This window comes from Meleagris gallopavo, chromosome 1, assembly GCF_000146605.3.
Source record: "Meleagris gallopavo isolate NT-WF06-2002-E0010 breed Aviagen turkey brand Nicholas breeding stock chromosome 1, Turkey_5.1, whole genome shotgun sequence".
NCBI classification, from domain to species: domain Eukaryota; kingdom Metazoa; phylum Chordata; class Aves; order Galliformes; family Phasianidae; genus Meleagris; species Meleagris gallopavo.
In genome coordinates, this window is record NC_015011.2 from 74,244,557 (window position 1) to 74,268,951 (window position 24,395).

General features: G+C 44.9%; 1 protein-coding gene across 1 annotated transcript; it reads right to left on the minus strand.

Moving 5' to 3' along the window:
- Positions 1 to 15,720: 15,720 nt before the first annotated feature.
- On the minus strand, positions 15,721 to 23,439 carry NECAP1 (NECAP endocytosis associated 1). Its single transcript, XM_003202607.4, has 8 exons — positions 23,174 to 23,439; positions 20,868 to 20,968; positions 20,612 to 20,716; positions 20,148 to 20,229; positions 19,346 to 19,454; positions 19,076 to 19,262; positions 17,951 to 18,044; positions 15,721 to 17,833 (listed from the first exon to the last, which is right to left on the minus strand). Exons 1-8 carry the CDS (start codon positions 23,269 to 23,271, stop codon positions 17,785 to 17,787), a joined length of 825 nt encoding a protein of 274 aa, XP_003202655.1. The 5' UTR covers positions 23,272 to 23,439; the 3' UTR covers positions 15,721 to 17,784.
- Positions 23,440 to 24,395: the final 956 nt, after the last annotated feature.

Below are 24,395 nucleotides of genomic sequence, written 5' to 3' on the forward strand. Positions count from 1 at the left end.
TCAAGCTCCACCTGGGGATCAATGTTGAACAAGTGCAGAGCTTATGGTTAGGAATTAAGGGGCAAACTAATACAGGTGACACCATTTTGGGTGTGTACTACTGGCCACCTGATCAGAATGAAGTTGATGAGGTCTTCTACACACAGCTAGAAGTAACCCTGCGATCCTATGTACTGGTTCTTCAATCATCCTGGTGTTTTTTGGATGGGCAACGTGGCCAAGCACACATGATCTAGGAGGTTCCTGCAATGCGTTGAATACAACTTTCTGAGGTAGGCGGTAGAAGAGCTGAAAAGGAGAGCTATGCTGCTGAACACTGTTCTACCAAGAAGAAGGGCTGGTTGGGGATGTGAAGATTGGGGGCAGCTCAGGATCATGAGATCATGAGATCATGAGATCATGAGATGGTGGATGTCAGGATCTTGTGAATAAGAAGCAGAACAACAAGTATGATTGCTACCCTGGTCTTCAGGAAAGCTAACTGACCTCTTCAAGGACCTACTTGTCACTCCAGTCTTCAGAAAGGGCAAGAAAGATGATCTGAGCAACTACAGCCCAGTCAGCCTCACCTCTGCCTCTAGAAAGGTGACAGAACAGCTTAGTAAGTGTGAGATAGATGAGCGGACAGTGAGGTGGCTTGAAAACTTCATGAGTGGCAGAGCTCAGAGGGTTGTGATCAGTGGCACAGAGACTGGTTGGAGGTCCATAACTAGCTGCATTTTCCACAAGTTGGTGCTGGGCCGGATCTTGTTCAACATCTTCATCAACGGCCTTGATGAGGGGGTAGTGTCCATCCTCAGCAAGTTTGCTGATGATGCAAAGCTGAGAGGAATGGCTGACACACCTGAAGGCTGTACTGCTATTCAACAAGACTTGGCCAGGCTAGAGAGATGGGCAGAGAGGAAAGTTATGATGTTTGTGATCAAGCATAGAGTCTTGCACCTGGAAGGAATAACCACATGCATCGGTACATGTTAGGAGCTGACCTGCTGGAGAGAAGCTTTGCAAAGAAAGACCTGGGTATCCTGGTGGACAACAGGTTGGCCATGAGCCAGCAGTGTGCCCAGGTGGCCAAAAAGACCAATAGTATCCTGGGGTGCATTAAAAGGAATATGTCCAGCAGGTTGAGGGAGGTGATCCTCTACCTCTGCTTTGCCCTGGTGAGGTCATCCCTGGAGTACTGGGCTCTCCCGTTCAGAAAAGACAGGGACCTCCTACGAAGATTCCAGCAGAGATCAACAAAGAAGATTAAGGGCCTGGAGCACCACTCATACAAAGAAAGGCTGAGAGACCTGGGACTCTTCAGTCTAGCAAAGAGAAGTTGAGAGGGGATCTCATAACTGTTTGTAAATATCTAAAGGATGGGAGTCAAGTTGATAGGGGCAGACTCTTTTCGGTGGCAAGCAACAACAGAACAATGGGCAGAAACTGGAACACAGGAAGTTCCGTACTAATACAAAGAAGAACTTCACTGTGACTTCACTGAGTGACGCGGCACTGGAATAGGCTTCCTAGAGGGGTTGCAGAGTCTCCTTCTCTGGATACATTCAAGATCTGTCTGGATATCTATCTACGTAGATGATCTCTGGAGGTCCCTTCCAACCCCTATTTGTGATTCTCTGATGACTTTTTGCTTTTCTTCACTATTATTTTTTAGTTCCTTTTTTTTTTAATCTATTACTTCTGATTTATCTGTCCTAGAGAAATTCTAGTGCACTGGACCTAAGTTCTTCAGTGTTTCTAAATCTATTCAGAACCAAAAAAGAACCCTCAGGTTTCCCATTCATTCTTCATCCTCTGAGCTACTTACAGTCTAGCCCTTCTTTGTTATGCAATATCCCTTCCTTACAGAATCTTTGTCTTTCTTAGCATTTTTCTCAAGTTCATCCTACTTCACTTCCCTCACACCAGTATTACTTACGCACCTTCTCCAAATTTCTCTATGCAACATTTTGTCTTTGTTCCCTGTATGTCTCTCCTCAAGGACCTTTTATTCTCTTCTAGAATTACTAGATAAAAACCTTCCAGACCACATCTAAAAATATTTTAATTTCTTCCCTTTTAGTGCTAGGACATGCCTCTCTCTCTATCCATGGTACAGCTCACTAAGATTTGTATCAGCCATTGCAACTGGGACAACCAGTTACATTGGTACTATCCCAATTACACTAACTTACAGTCTTCGTTTCTGTGCATGACCATGGTTGAGAGATTCAAAGTTTTTTTTACTAGAATTTACTGAATGTAGGCATGAGTCCTATTCTAAGGTTTTCTGATCATCAGTTAAAAGTTGAAAGAAGATGTCCCCACAGAGGAGACTGAAGGAATTCACTAGGATACAGTCTCTCAAATTTTGGCTTGCCAGTGGTAAACTTAACACTAGTAAGCATTTTTATCCCTGCAAATCTAATTTAAAGTTCTACCAATCAGCTCAGTTAACCTCCAAACAAAAATTATTTCCTCCCTCTGAGAAAGGTGCATCCCATTAAGGTGTCAGCATACCTGGTGTTGTATAGAGCATCCCATGACTGAGAAACCCAAAATTGTATCTGTGACACCAGTCTTAGAGCCATGGGTTGATCAGCTGCGTTCGCCTGTTCTTTTCCGTATAATTCCTTGCTAATGGAAGGATTACCATGGTACAGAAGGCAAACCACGTTACAGTAAGGCGGTACTAGAAGACCTAGAAAGAAATGGATTATGGAGCTGTGAGAACTCAGAGAAAAGGAAATTCAAGCATACAGGAATGAAGAACTGAGTTGAAAGTGACGAAGAGAGACTTCAGTACACAGTGGGAAGAGTAAAACAGAAGTAAAACTGGAAGGCCACACTAATTTCTAGCAGGTAGTAGCACATCATCAGTCAGGTCTGAGGCAGAAGAAACACATTTTATCTTTACTGGAACCATCTAAAGTGATATTCTAGTCCAGCAGCTCTCTAAAACACTACAGTTACAGTACCATGCAGGTCACAGTGAAGGAAAAGTAGAATAGATGAGAAAGAGAAATTCTTCCACAAAATGATTTGTGCATTCCTCAGCACACCCACCCCAGTTCCTTCCAAGTTTTAGAGAGGATTTCAAGCAGAATTGAAGTATGTCTCAAAGCTATCTGAGTTGAGGGAGTTCAAACTCAGTCAGCAGGGGAAAGGGAAATACATCACCTATGATGACAGCCTTCTGAAATCCAACAGATATACGTAGTTTTGGGATAAAAGCATGAAGAGCTATATGTAGGGAATGTTCAAATAGACAAGAAGCTTCAACACACTTCTTTCCATAGATTATTTTTCAGAAAGGAAAGGATATATTTCATTTATTTACCGTTAGGAAATAAATTAACAAATTATCCAACCAGTGCCAACAGATGACATGATCACGTGTTATCTCACAGCTTTATGTTATGCCTTTAATGGAAAAACTGCATCTTCATCCTGCTCCTCTTTTGGATCAGAATAAGTCTTGAGGGCAGAAGCTGTGGGAGACCAGATCCAGATATTGCAGTTGCTTGCCACAGCTGCCCATCTGATTCGAAACTGGGCCAAATCCAAGTCCTGGTCAGACTCAGTGGCCTCTTTCAGAAACAGGGGTGTGAAATTTAGTTTCTTAGAGTGACCACACTGCATATACATGAGCAAGCTGTGGCCACATAATACCTTCCCACAGAAATAACTCTCTATGTTTCGTTGTTAGTGCTGTCTGAAATTGCACAGAGCTCAACAACCTTGAATTCAGTTTGGCTACATCTCTGACCTGTGAAATGGAATGCACTTTATCTCCCTCTTTCAAAAGGAAGGGTGCATAGAACGGAAAGTAGAAAAATGGAAAACCACCACAATCACCAAGCAAGTACGAGGGCAATCAGGTAAGTTTCCCCATATCCATGTTATAAACTTAGGGCCACTCTGATCTCAGCCCAAATTCCTCCTTGTCCTCACACGCTCTTCATCCACAGTAGAGGAATGCAGTAAATCCTTTTCAGAGAGGGAGATCTGAAGAACGGCTGCATTGGTTAGACTGTCTCACCAGGTGGCACTGGAACAGTAGCACAAATCTCACTGGCCCTGCAGAGCTTGCCTTGGCATTGCATCATCATTGCATCATCACCCTGCTTTTACCCTCAAGGTAAGATTTATCACTAAGATTATAAATGTGCTGACACTTTCCATGTATCTTAGCAGCATCCCATAGCCAGGAAGGCCAAGCAAGCCATTTGGAGCTTCTATTTCTTTTCCTTTCTCTATCCTTTCATGCTATGTTTTTGCAGGCCAGCAGCAGGGCTTATAGAATACAGAATAACTGTAGACATAGCAGCTTTGGTACTAACTGTCTTACACACCCAGTCAGGATGGGGAAATAAAAATTCCCTCTGGCAACAACTAGCGAAAGCTGAACTGAGTGTGTAGCCATTCCAGATGGACATCGAATGCACCCTCAGCAAGTTTGCAGATGACACCAAGCTGAGTGGTGCAGTCGATACACTGGAGGGAAGGAAAGCCATCCAGAGGGACCTAGACGGACTGGAGAAGTGGGCCCATGTGAACCTAAAGACATTCAACAAGGCCAAATGCAAGGTGCTGCACTTGGGCCGGAGCAACCCCAGGTATTTATACAGACTCCCGGGGTAAAGAACCCCATGAGAGCAGCCCTGTGGAGAAGGACTTATGGGTCCTAACAAACAAGAAGCTGGACATAAGCCAGCAGTGTGTGCTTGCAGCCCGGAAGGCCAATTATATCCAGGACTGCATTAAAAAAGGGGTGGCCAGCAGGGAGAGGGAGATGATTGTTCCCTTCTACACAGCTCTTGTGAGACCCCATCTGGAGTACTGCATCCAGGTCTGGGGCCCCCAGTACAAGAAAGATGCAGAGCTCTTGGAACGTGTCCAGAGTAGGACCACTGAGATGGTCAGAGGGCTGGAGCACCTCTCCTATGAAAAAAAGTTGAGGGAAATGGGTTTGGTTAGCTTAGAAAAGAGAAGGCTCTGGGGGACCTCATTGTGGCCTTTCAATACTTGAAGGAAGTGTATAAATAGGAGGGGGAATGGCTGTATATACAAGTGTGGATAGTGAAAGGACAAGAGGGAATGATTTTAAACTGAGACAGGGGAGGTTTAGGTTAAATATTAGGAGGAAGTTTTTTACTCAGAGGGTGGTGAAGCACTGGAACAGGTTGCCCAAGGAGGTTGTGGATGCCACATCCCTGGATGGATTCAAGGCCAGGCTGGATGCGGCTCTGGGCAGCCTGGTCTAATGGTTGGTGGCTGTCCATGGCAGGCAGGTTGAAACTAGATGATCATTATGGTCCTTTTCTACCCATGCCATTCTATGATTCTATGACTCTATGACACTGCTGTGAGCTCGCAACATCCAATCATTGAAAGACACTGGAGAATTTTTAATGCCAGGCACTCAGCACTGTAGCTTTAGGGTTCAACCATGTGGAAGAGTCTCCTCATGACACAGATGGCAAAACAGATGGAGATGGCACTTTTCTCAGATGGAGAAAAGCACTTTTTCTTTCCCTCCAGGTGCCTGCATCACCTACTTATTACATGTTAGGGCACTGAAGTCAGCATTGGCACATTTGAAGGATGACAGATACACAGCACTCCATACGCCAGCCGCCAGCATGGAAGCCAGTGTGGACTCGGGGAAAAAGCCTTTCCCTTCCCTTCTTTTTCTGAATCCCTGCAGGCCCTGGTGCTGCTGGCTGGGGCTGATGCAGAAAGCAAAGTGCTCTTTGCTGACTCAAGCTGGCTTGCAGCACTGCGGCTCATGTCTTTTGGACTCTGTATCCAGATTGCATTTATTTGTGTATTTAGCATTTTAAGACCAGGAAGGAGCTCCAGCACACTATGCTGGCCCTTGCACAACAAGTGTGTCTGCTGTCCTTTCTGAGCTGAAAGACTGCTGTCAGTTCTCACACACCCCACAGCCTACCAAACCTCCGTGTCAGACATCTCATCTGACTCAGCTGGTCTATCACAGGACCCACCTCAGCATACGCCAGTGCAAAAGTTGTATTGTGAAACCATTCAGGTGAGAGGTATCTCACTACCCTTTCTTGAAGCAGGGCTGCTTCTGATGTTACATAAGGCTACTCAGGGCAGGTTCACTATGTATAGAAACACTAATTCTGTATGGAATACATTATTTAAGGACTTTTTATGTTCTTCTGTATATATAAAAAGATAAATATGCAGCAGTGGTTTCAAAACATACTTTGCAGATGTACCCATGATATTGACTTCAGCTTAGATATTAATAACATCAGCCCCTAACTATGGGCCAGACATGTAGTTTTACATGCCTAATCTCTAGCCCCATATTTTATGTTCTTCAAAGGAAATGCTCTCCTATCCCTCTTCTAGTTTTTCACTACTGCTCCATAGAAGTCAATTCCTTGTCCTTCTAACTAACCAAAGAAACTGTTTTTGTAGCACTACTGATTTAGAGTCTCCATATATTTCTGAAAGAAGTTTTCATAACACCATGCACCATGGACATTGCTTAGATGTCACTTCAGGACAAAAAAACAAACAAACAAACAGTTCCTAAGGGTCAAACTTAAAAGACAAGACATATACATGCAATGTATACACTGGCAGAACACATGAGGAGGTATGTGCTTGCCCTGGGATATCTCCTTTCCATGACCTACTGTATGGGAACTGTTCACAGCCTGAACATCTGATTGACCACCTGAGACAAGCAATGAGTCAGCCACAGCAGCACAGGTGAAGACAATTCACCTGTGCTACCGGACGGGGTGGAGCCTGGCTCCACCTCACCAAGATCCCATTTAAGTGCTGACTGCCACTCAGTAAGATCTTTTTCTGGAGATCACTCCTTGTGGTGTTTACTGCTAAGCCTATGACACTGGTGAGCATTTCCATTGATTTTGATTATTTTTCCACTGTCATAATCTTACTAAGTCTAACCTCTGTATACCTATTGATTGTACACCTATTGATTGTACAATTGTACACCCATTGATTGTACCTACATTACACTATCTCTGCACAAAAGTAATAAGGTGCACAGGTCATCAGGAGAGCAGAAAATTTCTGTATTTGGAAGATATAATGGCCTAACTGTCAAGAGAGATGTAATAAAAATGTTTAAACCACGCTTCTGTAAACTTGACCAGAGATAGTTTTATATTGTTCATGAAAGTGTTTGAATGGTTAAGTTATGATGGCTGTGGGAATGAGGGCAGGTTCAAGATGTTGCTGAGGACACCTTCCATTACTGCAGTTCTGTTTTATGGCTTGTTCTACACCGAGGTCCAGTCCCTAAACCACACTCCCTGGCATGCTTCCTTCAGACACCAGCATCCCTTGCCCAGTGGAAATCGCCACAGGCAGCCAACCCAAGAATCACCATGTTCTCAATTACAGATACCAGCCATGATTTCCTTACAGAGAGCGCTTCTTCAGTGCTAGCCAGATCTTAGCTGCTTGCCAACATTCCACCCCTCCCAACTGCCTGGATCCCAGCTGGTCCCTGGAGAAGACGGACAGGACCAAGGACTACCAGAAGCCCTGCAGTAAGAGGTTCAGCAGCAGGTGGTATCACATTGTTACAGGTTAAACTGAACATGCATTCCCTAGTCTCACTTGCTAACAATCCAGGCATGCTTGCAGACAGGCTAGAAGAAACAGGGAGCACTGCACTCCCCTACATTCTGAAAGCACAAGGCTCAGTAAAAAGGCTGCAAGATATAAACAACAAACTTATTCAGTGAATGTCTCTTCAGTCTGCTTCAATCACAGACTGCTGATTGATCTTCTTGTGCTCAGAGGGGCTGAAGCCTGGATATGGACACACAGCTATAGATAACAGCAGTTTGAAAATTAAGCTTACTTTCAATAACTACTACATCCTACAATGTGATTTTCTCGACTATTAGCATGAACATAACTATTACCTTGTGTATTGGATTTGCTAGTTCACAGTCTGAACCAATGATTGAGCACCAGGTGAGAGGGTGTGGCTAACCAAGGGAGCAAGCAGTGCACCTGAGTGACCTGGTCCACACCTCCTCACTTTCATGTAAGACTTAGCAGCTAGGGAATGGCATGTCTATTTGGAAACTGTGTCCTCCTCAAGACTCCATGAGCCTTTGGAAAGGGTGAGCCACTTCTTTCTGTATCACTTTCTAAACTAAATCTTAATGTATACAAGTGTGCTCCTTATCCTAGTAGAAGGGTCTATCATCTCCTTCTATTGGTGCACACATTGGAAGTGATCTAAAACTGTCTCTAGACTGAGAATCTAGTGTTCAGATAACGTAACAAGTACCTGTGAGAATCCTTCTTTGTTTTTTGGCTCAAAGCTTGCTTCCTGGGGTATTTCTTGTGATAAGACTCTGATTGATTTGTTGAGGAGCCAAATAAGGGGTGCTACTGTGTGACAATCGATATCACTTTGGGAACATTTGAAAGCTGCTTGCCTCCGGAAGAGAGTGCTCAGGAGTGTTTACTGGTGGAAGATCTGGCCTGTGATTAAATAGCTCCAGCTTAGTATGGGAAAATTGGGGAATGATACCATCGTGTCCTGTGAAAAACAGGATGCAGATTGGCATCCCTGCTCCCTCTTATCTGCTGGCAAGGCCCGGAAGGTGGGAACAAAGGAGTTTCTGCTGAGATCCCAGAGCCAGAAGCTGCCACTCCAAGGAGAGCTGACTCGACCACTTTGAAAGCATTGAAAAGGGGCCATCATCGTCGCCGTCGTTGCCATCGTCGTCATCAACAGAACAACAATGCCCGACAACCCACCAGTGCTGAAGATCAGTGACTGAACTATGAACCACGCTGGATCCAGGGTGGTGACTATCTCCCTCTTGCTTCCTATAGAGACTCCTTGCTTCTTCTTTTCTATCGTCCCTCTTCCCTTCCCCATTACCCTAATTCATAATAGTGTCCGTCCTCCCTTTCCCCATCTTCCTAATTAAGATTTGTAATAAACTGGTCAGACCAACATCTGAACCATTGTTTCTTAATCTCATGCCAGGTATATAATATTAAAAGAACCTCATCTCCCTCCTATAAATCAGAGCAAGACAGTACCCAATATATTTCATAGGCCTAGAGACACCGTCTCTGAAGGTGTTCAAGAAATATTTAGATGTGGTACTAAGGAACATAGTTTAGTGGGAAAATATGGGTGGTAGGTGGATGATTAGACTGGATGATCTCAGAGGTCTTTTCCAACTCTGGTGATTCTATCATTCATTAAAACATGTTAGCACCCTTCCAGAGCTCAGCAGTTTTATGCTGTTTTAAGAGGATGGATCACTTCAGGTTCAGATTCTGTTCCTCCATCAATAAAGCTCATACTTATTTTTATTTTGTATATATGTCTGTGTGTTCTGTTTGCTTTTGTTTCATGTCTTCTAATGCACGTGTCTTCATCTCCGTTTCTTCTGGAGTCTATACACAGCAAGAAAATTCTATTATAGCTTGAAGTCCATGCTTGCAATATATATAGTGTAGCTGTAGTAGGAATAGTTACTGAGCAGCTGTGAGTGGGGTCTTTAAATCACAGAACGCAGAATTGGTGGATGAGAAGCTAGACATGAGCCTAGAAGGCCAACTATGTTCTGGGCTGCCTTAAAAAAGAGGTGGCCAGCAGGGAAAGGGAGGAGACTGTCCTCCTCTACTCAGCTCTTGTGAGGCCCCATCTGGAGTACTGTGTCCAACCCTGAGGCCCCCAGTACAAGAAGGATGTGGAGCTCTTGGAGCAGGTCCAAAGGAGGACCACTAAGAGGATCAGAGGGCTGGAGCACCTCTCCTATGAAGAAAGGTTGATAGAACTGAGCTTGTTTAACTCGGAAAAGAGAAGGCTCCAGAAGGCTTCTGCTGCTAGAATACAGGCCTCTAACTGGACTCTGCACTGCCACTCACAACCCTCTGAACTCTGCTTACTATCCACTCATCTATCGCGCACCTCCTCAGCTGTGCTATAAGGATGTTGTGGGAAACAGTATCAAATACCTTGCTAAAAATCAAAGTAGACTACATCCACTGTTCTCCCCCACATCCACCCCACCAGCGAAGGCCCTGGAGTACGCCCAGAGAAGGGCAACAAAGCTGGCACAGGGTCTGGGGCACAAGTCTTATGAGGAATGGCTGAGGGAACTGGGATTGTCTAGTCTGGAGGAGGCTCAGGGAGACCTTATAGCTCTCTACAGCTACCTGAAATGAGGTTGGGGCAGGGTGGGGATCAGCCTCTTCTCCAGTACAACTAGCAGTAGAAATAGAGAGAAGGGTTTCAAGTTGGACCATGGGAGGTTCAGGGTGGATATCAAGAAAAATATCTTCCCTGTTAGTTTAGTATAACAGGGAAGTGTAGTATAATTAATGTAGTATAACATTTAAATGTTATACTAAGGGATACGGTTTAGCAGGAAAATACTGGTGGTACGTGGATGGTTGGACTGGATATCTTGAGGTCTTTTCCAACCTTGGTGATTCTATGATGTTAAGCTGTAAGGCATTCCCCCAGCATTCTTTTCTCTAGACTGTCACAGATAACTTTTCTGTCCTGTAGACCCAGGGGAAGTGGAAGACTGTTCTGTTCCTAGTGAATTCAGAAGGGAAGGGAGGATTTATGTTGAACATAGAGCTATGCTACAATGCAACACACTACCACTAGTAGGCCCCACTGCGAAGAAGGACATGAGGATGTGAAGAGCTCCAGAGAGGCCAAAGGTCTCTTCCTCATGAACTGTTTTCCAGTTACCTGTGCTGCACAAGGAATAATATAACCCAGCACCTCCCATAAATAAACCTCACCTGAAACTTTTCTTAATCCAAAGAAACTGGTCAACTCTTTTTGCTTAAAGTAACTACTAGAAAGTTATTCAAGCTTTACCACAAGACAAGACATGACCCTTCATTTTCTGCCTGCCAGGAACCTACCCAGTAAATTCACCATATTCATCAAAAAATAACAACAACTTCGCTTCTAGATCTAAAGAAAGTAAGAATATTTTTCTAGGGCATTAGTGGGAATCAAACACTCAGATTAAGGTAAGACTTCTCACCTTTACCCAGACCACATTTCTGTGATACTTTCAGAACTACTAGAATTTTGTTGTCTGGCAAACACTGAGCAAATGCAGCTGTGCAAAAAGAGATAGCTGCAAGTAGTCTTGACCAGGCTACAACTACAAAAATGTCATGGCCCCAAGCATACATTCCTAAACTCATAAATGCATAGGGTTTGAAGGGACCTTAACGACCATCCAATTACAACCACCCTGCCACAGGTAGAGTTGCTACCCCCTAGATCAGGCTGGCCAGAGCCCCATCCAATCTGGCCTTGAAAACTTTCAGGAATGGGGCAGCCACAACTTCTCTAGGCAATCTGTTTCAGTGCCTTACCACCCTTTTAGTAAAGAACTTCTTCCTAACATCTAACCTAAACTAGAAGAGGGGAGATTTAAAATTGCTTCCCCTTATCCTATCACTACCTGTGTAAAATGCCAGTCTCCATCTTGTTTATAGGCTCCCTTTAAACACAGAAAGGCTACAGTAGGGCTTTCCTAGAGCCTTCTCTCTACTCCAGGCTGAAGAGGCTGTGAGAACCCTTCTTTGTTTTTTGGTTCAAAGCTTGCTTCCTGAGATATTTCTTGTGATAAGACTGACTTATCTAGAAGGTGAGAGGTGGGTGTGGCAATCAACATTACCATGTGGACAATTTTACATTTGAAAGCATGTCTTTGGAACTGTTTGCCTTTAGAAGGGAGTGCTCAGGACTATTTACTGTCGGAAGATCTGGCATGCGACCAGCTTGCTATGGGAGATTGGGAGATGATACCATTGTATCCTGTGAAGGCAAGATTCAAGTTGATGCCTCCATACTCCCTCTTATCCACTGGCAAGGCCAGGGAGATGGGAACTAAAGGAGTTCCTGTGAGATTCAAAAGCCAGAAGTTGTTACTCCAAAAAGAGCTGACTCAACCATTCTGGTCTTATAAATAAGTTTGTACTGCCATTGGAAGTTATTGCCATGGTCACTGTCATCATCAACAAAACAATGCCTGACAACCCACCACTGCTGAAGGTCAACAACTGAACTATGAACCACATTGGACCCATGGTGGTCCAATCTCCCTCTTGTTTCCTACAAAGACTCCTTGCTTCTATTTCTTATATTTTTAATCGTTGTTCTTCCCTTTTCCATCTCCCTGAACGACTTGAGGATTTGTAATAAACTGGTCAGACCAACATTTGAATCGTTTCTTAATCTCACATCAGGCATACACATATCAAAGAACCTCCTCTACCTCCCATAAATTGGATTGAGACAGAGGCCCAGCTCCCTTAGCCTGTCTTCATAGTATAGCTGGCTTTAGCTCTCTGATCATCTTCATGGCCCTCTTCTGAACACACTTCAACAAATTCCATCTTTCTTGCACTGGGGGCCCCAAATTTGGATGCAGTACTCTAAATAGTGCTTGATGAGGACAGAGGGAAACAATCACCCCCCACCTCTCCCTGCTGGTCACTCTTTTGATCTAGCCCAGCCTATGGTTAGCTATGGTTAGCCTTCCAGTTTGCAAGCACACTCTGCTGACTTGCATTAACGTTTTTAATCCACCAGAAGCCCCATGTCTTTTTTCACATAGCTGCTCTAAATGAGTTCTCCCTATCTATGCCCATGTCTGAGATTGCCCCAGCAAAGATGCAGCACCATGCACTTATTATGTCTTCTGGGAAACTAGCAGCCTGGACTGAAGTCCAGCACAAAGAACACACATGTCCAGCTTGGAGACAGCTCAGCAACACGTGTTACAATCAAAAAGATTAACACAGTGGAAGGGCGATACAGAGGAGTATAACAGCAAAGGGACTAACACAGATGGGATGGTATTACAAAGGGAAAGAAAAGGTGCTCACCCATCTCTGAAGATCTAGTCAGAGGAAAAACTCCACAAGGGAGGGATCCCCAGGGATTCTTCCACAGTGGCAGACCTTAAATAAGGTCTAAGAGGTGGAACCAGGCTCCACCCCTTCCAATTACACAGGTGAATTGCCTTCACCTGTGCTCTCAGGGCTGACTGGGCCCTTTTCCCAGGTGCTCAATCAGTGGTTCAGGCCATGACTCAACAGTTATATCTGTGCAGATGTTCAGGATACCATCACCAGGTTCTTCGGTTATGACCATCCACACACCTCACAGTTCCGCCCATTGGCTACTCTGACCATCTCTCTTCGAAGCAGATTGTTTCAGTTGATGGATGGTATGCTACTGCTCTTCATCTACTCAGATTGCTCTTGCTGGACCAATCCGTGTACCAGGCATCTTCAAGAATGGGATATTTCCCCTCTTGAAACTCTTCTCTGGTGGAGCAACCAATGTCTCTTTTGGCAAATCACTGCAATACATCACTGGGCCTAAGATCTTTTGAAACTCTTCTTTCACTGATGAAGACAGACTCTGGCTATCCCTCATGCCATTACTGTGCTTGGGCCACTCTTCTCTTAGGAAGGTGGGTCAGATCTTTCTCCCACCCTTGAATTGGCAGGGTGGTCTTTACTATGATCTCAGCTGTTTGGGTTATTGGCTCTACCACCTATAATGCAGAGTAAGCAGCCAGTAACTGTTTTTCAATCATAATGTATCTTTCTTCTGCTCCATGCCAGACCTGAACCAGAATCCATTGGGGGCGCAAACAGAACCCTGGCATTGCCATAGGCCCCTGCCAAACCCCTCCTGGGTGACATGAACATTCAGTTCAGCTGGGAGGGTAGAGTTAAATACACCCAATGCCTAGACTTGTTTAACAGCCAGTTTTGCCTGTTAGAAAGCCTTATGTTCTGTTCTCCCCTAGTCTCACAGTTGCCCCTTTTTTTTTTTTTTTTAAATGAGTTTGTATAATAGTCTCAGCAGCTACACTAAGTATGGTATAAACAAACACCAATATCGCAATATACTTCAGCACTCCTGCATCTGCTTTGGTTTTGCAGAGACTAGGAATGCTTCAACCTTATTTATTACAGCACTAGGTAGTACTTTGGTCTTTCCTGACCAAACTATCCCTAGGCTCAGACCTTGCACCTTCTGAGGATTCGTAGCCCGCCTTCTTTCTTGTAGATAGGTAGCCAACGAATCTACCACAAGTCCTACTGCCTCCAGTGAGTCAAATGTCAACAGATCACCAATATAATGACACAAGTTAACATTATTAGGTTTTTCCTAACTTGCCAGGCCAGTCTCTTTTCAGTGGTACATAGAGACAGGACGAGGGGAAACGGACATAAGCTGCAGCACAGGAAGTTTCACACGAATGTGCGTAAGAACTTCTTCACGGTGAGGGTGACGGAGCACTGGAACAGGCTGCCCAGGGAGGTTGTGGAGTCTCCTTCTCTGGAGATATTCAAGTCTCACCTGGACGCCTACCTGTGCGATCTGGTGTAGGGAACCTGCTTTGGCAGGGGGGTTGGTCTCGATGATCTCTGGAGGTCCCTTCCAACCCCTACAATTCTGTGATTCATATGCCACTAGGTTATGGCAATACATTGGTGAATGCACATACCCCTGTGGCAGGACCTGGAAGATCCACTGCCTGCCTCCCCACATAAATGCAAACTGGCCTTGCAATTCTTCAGCAACTAGAATACTGAAAAACGCATTTATCAAAAACCTACCACTGTCTCCTAGATTTATCTCCCCACTCAACATGTCCATTAAGGAGGCAATATCAGCTATGGCCACATGAACAGGGATGGTATTATAAAGAGAAAGAAGAGGTGCTCACCTGTCTCTGGAGATCTACACTCAGAGGGAAAGTCTCCACAAGGGAGGGATCTCCAACCAGAGATCCTTCCACAATGGCAGTCAGCCCTTAAATGAAGTCTAAGACAGGTGGAGTCAGGTTCCATCCCTTCCAATTACACAGGTGAACTGTTTTCACCTGTGCTCCCACAGCTGACTGGGTCCTTTCCCCAGGTGCTCAATCAGTGGTTCAGGCCATGACTCAACAGTTACCATACAAACACCCTACTCCTCCTTCGCCCACAAGCTATATCTAAGCTAAAGCTCTCACCCTTGATCCCTATCTGACCTATAATACAGCCACAACTACACCTGGCAATGTACCTTATTGATCTGAATCCTCATCCTGACCTGTTCTACCTTACCATTTAGGTTCCACAGGACTTTCCTTTTTTGGAGAAGCCACTGCCCCTGCCTACAGTGCTGACAAAGTTCCCAGTTTGCTTTCCTTTTAGAGCACTATCTTTGCCTTCTCCTGACAAAAGGCCCACTCAGCTCATCTCTGCAGTCAGCAAAGACTGCTTCCCATTCACAACCACCACAGAAATTAATTCTGACAAACACCTGCAGGATGTAAAACTTCTAATGCCTGAAATATTAGTTGGCAAGACAATTAGAAGTTCTCTCATTTGCTAGTTTTATCCACTTTCTTATCAAGAAACAAATATCCCTTTAGTCAAGTCCGTTTTCCACATTGCTTTCCCCCCTCCCCATCACCACTTCAAACAGCCATAGGTCATGGTTACATCCTTCTTCCACGCTCATACTTCTTTGCCCAGAGGCTGAACTTGATTTATTTCTAGAGTGCTCTTGCCCATTTTGTAGGTAGTAATGTGTTTGCAGAAGAACAAGTAGACTAGTGGGATCTTGTTAGAGACAAAAATCTTCACTCTGCAGTGCTTCCAAAACAACAATCTGACAACTTAGACTCATGATACTCTTTTCCCCAAGGTTACTTGTTTAATTATGATTTCACCAATACATTTTATGCTTAATATACATATCTTTAATTTTTGCCTTTTTATTTTTTCAAATACATCATATATTATCTCCAGAATACTAAGACAACATGGAAGAGGCTCCTAATTAGTTTTAACTGGTGCTGTGAATGTCCTTGGTTTGGAGAACTTATATGTAGTTGAAATGACAGGACCTGCCAATGCTATGGAGGGGGAAGCCAACCAATGAAGTCCATGGCTTAGCTAACATATTATAGCCACCCACAGATTCTGAGCAGGCAAGGAGCTTAAGACTTCAGAAATGACTTGGGGGGGGAAGGAAGGGAGAAACAGGGGGACACCAAGAGAGTCAGGTCATCAGGACTGAATGAATGCTTAAAATACATATAAGAGCAGTCTTGTCCCCACTACCACAAGAAGTGCAGAGCTATTTTCAAAAATAGTTTTACTTCCAAGTGATGGTCTCAGTGAAACGTAGCCCCCAAAATGCCCTCAATGTAGTAAAAGGATAAAACAGACCTCAGAGCTTTGCAAATGCAAGGTACATACAACTAACTACTCTCTATTTTAACATCCTCACCAGGCAATCTTAATTCCAAAGGGCACTATTTAGTTGCATATCCCAGTTACTAAAGTGTTGACGTTGAGCTGGTTTGTTGCTGAAAATAGGAAGAAGCCTTCTAGTGAAGTGCTAAAGTGCTAGTGTTCTAGTCATTGTGACCATCATCCTGGCTAGTGTTTTGGCTCAACAGCATGGGGGAGCTTGGGAGATTTTCAGCCTGCCAGCAGGCTTTCCTAAGTTTATCAGCAGACTTACACCCCAGATCACATCCATAGCTGCTGAAGGTGAAGTAGTGTACAAAGGGCCATCAGAAACTTTTCTTTGAAGAAAATCACCAAGGAACCCAGATGGAATAACTTGGCTGTCACAGATCAAGATCAGGCCTACCATACATTTCTTGCCCAAATGATACGAGCTGAAAGCATGTGTGACTGTCCCTTCACCAGAAGTTAACCTCCTATCCCACCATGGTCCTTACTGTGGCCTGAATAGGCAATACCTGTTGTTAACTTCTCACTGTAATAAGTAATGCTCATAATAAAGGTAAGGGCTCAGCAGAGTGTCACAGGAAAATGCTAAGCAGTGGGATAACTAAGTTGACATCTAGTGCAAGTAACTACCTAATTACAAAACCAGGCTTTTTTTCCCCCCAAAGCTGTTTCCATTTAAGCAGCTCACTTACAATGAGTTTTTCTTCTTTCCTGAAGGAAGAGGGGAAAAGGAAGAAGAGAAAGTGAGAAATTCCTCCAGAGAATCTGCAAGCTAAGCAAGGAGCCTCATGATGGGGTTTCCAGCTGCAGCTAAATCATAGGGGCAGCAAGTCTACTCAAGGGCTTGCACAATTACTCCCATAGGAGCACAGGAACATCCAGTACTATCAAGAAATGCACCAAAGAAAGGAAGTGCACTGCATGCACAGCAAGATTCACTCCTCACCACAGACAGGATTAATCAAATGGCATTTTGTGTTAAGACTCAGGAGAAACATGATAGCTTACAGCGTCCATTCAAAATTGCAGCTTTCAGCTCTGAAGGCCAAGCCACAGCAACTCAAGTTGCTATTGAAAGTGGATGTAGAAAGCAGTCTGCAACCAAAAATTTAAAGGAGGAAGAACTCACACATCTACCCACATTCTTCCTGTATGCACTTTCCTCAGGATTCTTGCTTTTCTTATGTGGAAAAATAGAGAAGAGCTAGGATGTACCATGCAACAGCCAAGTGAGTAGAAGAGATGAGGCTCTCTTCCCTTTGCTCACCTTGTGAGGAGTCAGGATATTCTCTTCAGGTTCAGTGGGTTTCACTGTGGGAATCAAAAATATTTAGTTTTGACTGAAGTAAAGATCTGGCTTAAAAAAAAAAAGTAATTGTCCTGACTTGTTTTTGATTGCAGATTGGAGAGGTTTGTGCCCTCTGTGACTCTATTTGTGCCTCTAGACTCTTGGTCATCACTTTTATTCCATTCCACTGCTTTAACCATTCAGAACTGGACCCAGTTGGACTGCTGAGGAGCCTGATTAGGAACACCACTGAAAGAAAGAAAGGACAGTCAAAGGTGTACCCCAACAAAGCCTTTTAACTCACTGCTCCTTCAGCACATATTAGAATATCACCCTTCCTGTGTGCAGTCCCCTTTATCAGTTTACCTGGATGCAGTGTTGAAGTCACCCCAGATATCTGTGGTAGTTGATGTTGGTGTCTTGGATGCACATGCAGGAGCATCTAAGTCTAACAGAATATCTATGACAGAAGAGGAGGAAAAAATCTGAAATCTGTCAAGGTAGTAGAAAAAACCAAAAATAACATACAGGCATTTAAACTGTCACGTTATACAAACTACTGGATGCAGTGGCACAGAATCTTTGAATGGACTCCAACTCTTCAGAAGAAGAAAGTGACAACTTCTAAGGGCCTAGTCTGTTTTAACAACAGCCCTTTTTGTCAAACATGCACTGAGGCTCCAGTTCCTGCTATAGGGTTATTTTATCTTCAAGAACCATTAGGTCTATCAAGCACATCAGCTGGCAGCTTTACAACATATTGTCCCCTCCAAGGAAACCTAAGGTTTCAGCACAAGCACAGCAACCATGACAGCTGCTATCAGTATAAATCACACGCTGCAGCCTAGCCCTATTCAGAAGCTTGTGGCTTCTTCTCACTCAGGTCTTTATGTCTGTGAATTCAGAAACAGTGCAATATCATTAGCATTCATCCTGTGTTCATGCATTTAATTCAGCATCCAGAAGACTCAGCAACCTCTTTGTTACAGCCCAATCTCACTACATTTTGCACCTTCTGGTCTTCATACTAAAAGCTAGCTTCTTTCCTATTTAAAGCCTCTCAAGAAGTGCTTTACCTACACCTTTCAACAACTGTGGGCTATATGTATGTCCCTACGGAAAGCAAGCAACTGAGCAGTCCTTTTCTGAACAATCTGCACAGCTCTGCCAGTGTCTCTAAAGCACATATAAGTTCAGAAGAATCCAAGTAATTAAATTCCATACCTATCTGCCCAGGTCATTTTGGCCACATCATTTGTTTTCTCCTTTTGCAAGGAGAACAGCTACAGTGTTATTCAAAGGATGAGCATTATTAAACAAACACAGAGATCCTCAGGTCAAAGACAGAAAAGACTTCAAGGTACATCATGTTTCACAGTTCTTTTTAAACTGCTCTGTTGATGTTACAATGAACTTGAATGCCACTTCCCTCTATCTTCTCTATGTACCTGCTAATGTTTGGTAGATTGTTTGCTCTATGCTAACATTTACCTGCACTGCTCATGTTACTGGATTTCAGCATGGGTGGTGGTGAGATATGGTTGGCAATAGTCGTGGAAGAAGCAGGAGGAATTGAAGGGACTGCAATTTTGCCTCCTGGCGGGGGTGGCAGCAGACTTAGGCCCCCTGATCCAGACACACGAGGCTTGGCTGCTCCTCCTTTCTTTGTTGTCATGTTCTATATAAAAATGAAAGGACAAGTGAGAAAGATTATCCACTGGAATATCCAGAAAAAGAGACAGGGTCAACTGAGCTCCTTACCCCAATGTTTAGTTTGATGGTCTGCCCTTCCTTGAACCCTAAATCCAATTTAGGACGTGTGTCAGCTTCCAGGGTCTCCTTGGAGATCTCAGTTTCCTGCTTCACCCACCTAAAAAGACAATAGGAGACTGTGGCAAATAGGAGCAGAGTTTAAAAAAAAAAAACCCACAACAGCATGATTCTTTTCCACAACCTGACAAATAACTATCTTGCCTTTTCAAACCAACTACCTCACTACTCCCAGTGTAGTACAACAAAAAGCTCAAAACACCACAAACCCAAGAGACTATCTGTAGTGTCATAGGATTTAAGAATAAGACTCAGGGGCCAGCAGGAAAGCTGAGGAGGACACGTAGGAAAGAAGGGCATGTAGCAACAGGATGAAGAAAAGGGTAGATTCAGATTAGATGTTAGGAAGAAATTTCTTACTGTGGATATAGTGAGACACTGCAACAGGCTGCCCAGAGAGGTTGTGGTGCTCCCTCCCTGGAGGCATTCAAGGCCAGGTTGGATGGGGCTTTAAGCAACCTGGTCTAGTGGGAAGTGCCCCCCCCTACAGCAGGAGGGTTGGAGCTAGATGACCATAAAAGTCCTTTACAAGCTAAATGTATGGCTTACAGATTGGACCCTGAAGGACTCCCAGCTTACATGACAGTTGGCAATACATTCAAGCATTCCTAATCGTGCCAGAGCAGGGCTTCATGACCTTCCCAAGGAAACCTCTGCTATGTGAATGAGCACCACCACCCAATACATTCCAGGGGCCAGAGGAAAAACAGCATTTCAGAAAAGCACAACTCACTTGAAGTGATCCTGCAAAGACACATTGAAGTCAAAGGCATCGCCACGATCTGTGAAACCAATGCCTATAAAAGCACTTCGTCCTATCAAGGAGACAGAAGGAATCATTGGAGGTGCCTTGTGAATGGGCCTGTGTTCATTCACTCCAAAAAACCATTCTGTGCTACCTCCTTCCAACTGATCTACCACTGAAATCAGCATCTCACAGAATTTCACTGTTCCTAGCTTACAGGATACTCTCTTCATGCCATGTGATACTCTCAGAAGCCGAATGTTCGTCCCCAGCCCCTGGACTCTGTGCAACACAGAGAACCCCTCTCAGCAACCTTTCCTTCCCACCCTTCCAGACATCCTACCCAGCCTCTTCAGTATTCCCATCACTATCTCAATCCACCACACATATACACAGCTTCATCGGGTTGAGTGTCCTCCACCCTGGCACTTGGCATACACAACTCAACTCACCAGTCCCATCCTGAATCCGAATCACAAAATAACGGCTGGAATCCGTCACAGTCTCCACAGCGATGCCAGGATATTGGTCTATGGGAGCCTGGGCAAAAAGCTCCCCTACAAATAAAGAATTAAGTACTGAGGAAAGCAACCGTTTTTCTAAAGCATGTCCAGGACTGTCACACACAGCTATGAGCAGGCTTAGGAGCACAGGCTGATAATTAGCAACCACAGTTACAATTTCAGCAAGCCACCTTACTCCCCTTACCTGAGACCTTATCCTCTAGTTTCACATATGCAGTTTTGCCTTTGGAAGTGACACGAAGTCTCCCTGTCCAGTCCGGATGGTCCAGTTTCCAGTCAGATGCTCTGAAAAGAAAAGCAGCTGTTCATTGACTATATCTCAACCCTTCAGGCCAACCAGCTCAGCTAAAGTCTCTGTTCCCAAACCTTCAACACAAGGCTGTCTTCTCTCTTCAAACACCACACCAGATCTCAGCTCTCCTCTACTGCTGCCAATCTACAAATATCACTCAGATTGGTCTGTCCTTCCTCCACATAAAGGAAAATAGACAACAACTAAGGAACATCAGCTCGCCTCTACCTTTATAAGCTTACAGAAGAGGGAAGACCGAAGCCCAAAAACTCACTTGGAACAGTAAATCCAAAAAGGACTAAGAAACAATTTATGAGTATTTTCTAGGAAGAGCTAGCATAAAGAAAAGCCAATCCACTATTTTACCCCATCGTTGTAAAATAGTATCAAGTATCTCTGAATCTAGAGGCTTCTAGGTTACATGTATCAGGCAAATATCATACATGCAACCATCTTGATCAGCCCATCAAATAGACTGCTGTGAAAAAGGAAGAAAACAATAAAACACACAAAAAGAGGCCAACCTACAGGAGTTTACAAACGAACATGTTTCAAGAACCATGAACTTCTGACTTCCTCCCTGATACTGCCAGAGCCAACAGGTAAAGTTCAACATTTGATTATCCCATCAAGAAGGACCTAGATAGAGCAGTGGACCCAGGAGAACCTCATGAGGTTCAATGAAGCTAAGTGCAAGACCCTGCACCTGAGGTGAGGCAACTCTCACTACCAATACAAATTGGGGATAAAAGGATTGAGCACAGCACTGCCAAAATTACCTGGGAGTACTGGTGAATGGCAAGCTGGACATTAGCCAGCAATGTGCCCTTGCAGCTCAGAAAGCCAGCTGTACCCTGGGCTTCATCAAAAGAAGCATGGCCAGCAGGTCAAAGAAGGTGATCCTGTCCCCTCTACTCTGCACTTGGGAAGCCTCACCTGGAGTACCGCATCCAGATGTGGAGTCCTTAGTACAAGAGAGACAGACCTGCTGGAGTCTGTCCAGAAGAGGGCCACAAAAGTGATCCAAAGGATGGAACACCTCTCCTATGAGGACAAGCTGAGAGAGCTGGGGCTCTTCAGTCTGGACAAGACTCAGAGGTGACCTGATAGCAGCCTTTCAATATCTAAAGGAGAGCTACAGAAAAGAAGGGGACAGACTCTTTAGCAGAGTCTGTGGTGACAGAACAAGGGGAAGTGGCTTCAAGCTCAAAGAGGATAGATTTAGGCTGAATATAAGGAAAAAGTCTCTCACAATGAGATTGGTGAGGCCCTGGAACTATGCTATCTAGAGACTTGGTAGATGCCCTGCTCCCGAAGACTCTCAAGACAAGGCTGGATCAGGCCCTGGGCAACCTGATTTAGCTGTGCATGTCCCTTTTCATTGCAAGGATCCTGAATGAAGGGATTGATCCTGGGCTAAGGCACAGGCAGCACACGAGGTGATTAAAAATCTATCAGAAGTATTTAGTATGTCATCTGTAGCTGAAGTCAGCAGAACTAGAAGTGTTATGGCCGCAGAAAGTACTTCTGATCTGCTTGCAACAAGAGAGCAGCTCAGCAGGCACTAGTGCCTATGGAAACCTGCTTCCCAAGTCCCTGCTTATTCACACAGAAGGGATCATGCCAGCTGATCAGTTATGTGAACACTAGAGCCACATGCTGCATTAGCTGTGCCAGCTTTGCAGAGACAACAAGAGGAGGGGGGTGGGGAAGGATGCACATCTATTACCAGGACAGCAGTTATTGTATGACCACAAGCACATGCATAAAAATGGCTTTTTACTCCGCAGATCTGCTTATTGCTTCCCCCTCTTCTCTGCCCCGTCTAAGCGATTATGAAATCCGATAGGCCTGATGCTGCAATACGATCTCGGTTAGTAGGCGAACAGTAACGACAGCTGCTGCACCCTGCTTCCAGTGGGGCACTAAGCACCGGCTCCGTCCCGACCACCCACCTTGCTCCCACACCGGCCGCGGCATTGCCTGTAGCTGCACCCTGCAGCCTAGACGCCGCCACCTTGATGCGATCACTGGCCCTGGGCAAAAATGCCTCCTCTCGTTCTCTCGCCAGCCCAGCGAGCGGGCAATAAGGACTGGGCCAGATCAGTCACGGGGCGACTCTTGGAGCCGCGCACAGCCCCGTGCCTAGCGTTGGCCCGCTAGGCGCAGCTCGGCCCCGGTCGCCGGCGCCCTCTGACCTGTATCCGCGGTTCGAGGTTCGTGGCGGGATGCGGTACACACTGACATCAGGCTTCACGCAAAGGACAGACTCGTACTCCAGCTCAGCCGCCGCCATCTCAGAGGCGGACCCCAGCACTCCAGTGAGGGATAAGAGCCTAATAAAACGGGGAACTTCCAACAGCCATCTTTGATGAGGTCAGACACCGTCTGGAGGGCGCTGGTGAGGCCTTAATGGAATCAGGCCACGCCGAAGGCGTGGGGGAAGGCATCTTGGATCCTGGCAGCAAAACGCTCCGCAGGGGGTGGCCATCTTGGAATCGGTTCTGACAATACAATAGGAGCCGGCGCCATCTTGGGTCTTGGCAATGCCGTCACTCCCCCTACCCCCCCCCCCTCCGCAGAGCTTGACGTGGCCATGTTTGGTGCGGGCTGATGAAGTCTTGCGGGCGCTCTACGGAATTCAAGTTTCTTCCGGTTAGCTCAGGTTCCGGACTGGCGCAGAAAGTAGTCGGGATTCGGAAGAGCGGCGCTGGGTGCTGGTAAGGACTCGTGGGCTGCTGCAGGGCCATATCTGTTGGCTCCGGGAGCAGAGGTTGCCAGGTTGTCAGGAGGAGTGGACGGGCTTCCTGCACGGTGTGCCTGGGAAAGCCCCAGACCTACACCCATCACTCAGGAAAAACTAAACCATCAGCCTACTGTTAACACTGTTTAAGCTGAAACCAGGACACCAGAAGGATGCAGTGCAGAGCCAACTCAAGCTATGATAAATAGCTTTCTGCATTTTGATACATTAACTAAACAGAGCCCCATGAACAGCAAGAAAATATGCAGCCATGCTTTGTTTTGATAAAAGGAATGTGAGAATAGGTTTCAAGATTACAAAAAATATATATATTTCTTTGGTATATTTGCAACTCCATTTGACATAAACACATTTTTCAAATTGAATGTATAGAGTTGCAATCAGATATTTAACTCTGATTATTGCTCTTCAGACTGTTATAAGAAAAATATCCTTTGCTTCACAGTCATGCCTTATTCATGCCATCACTTTCAGGAGTACACACTTCTGTAGACATATATCCTACTGTCAAGGATTAAGAACAAAATGAGAAAAACTTCGTAAAAAATACTCTGAGCACTGAGAATTACAGCCACTGCCATCAAACCAAATTGATGCTTTAGTTCACAAAAACAGGTCTAAGGTCCTGCTAGTTCTATGGTTTTGTTCCTCTCTTT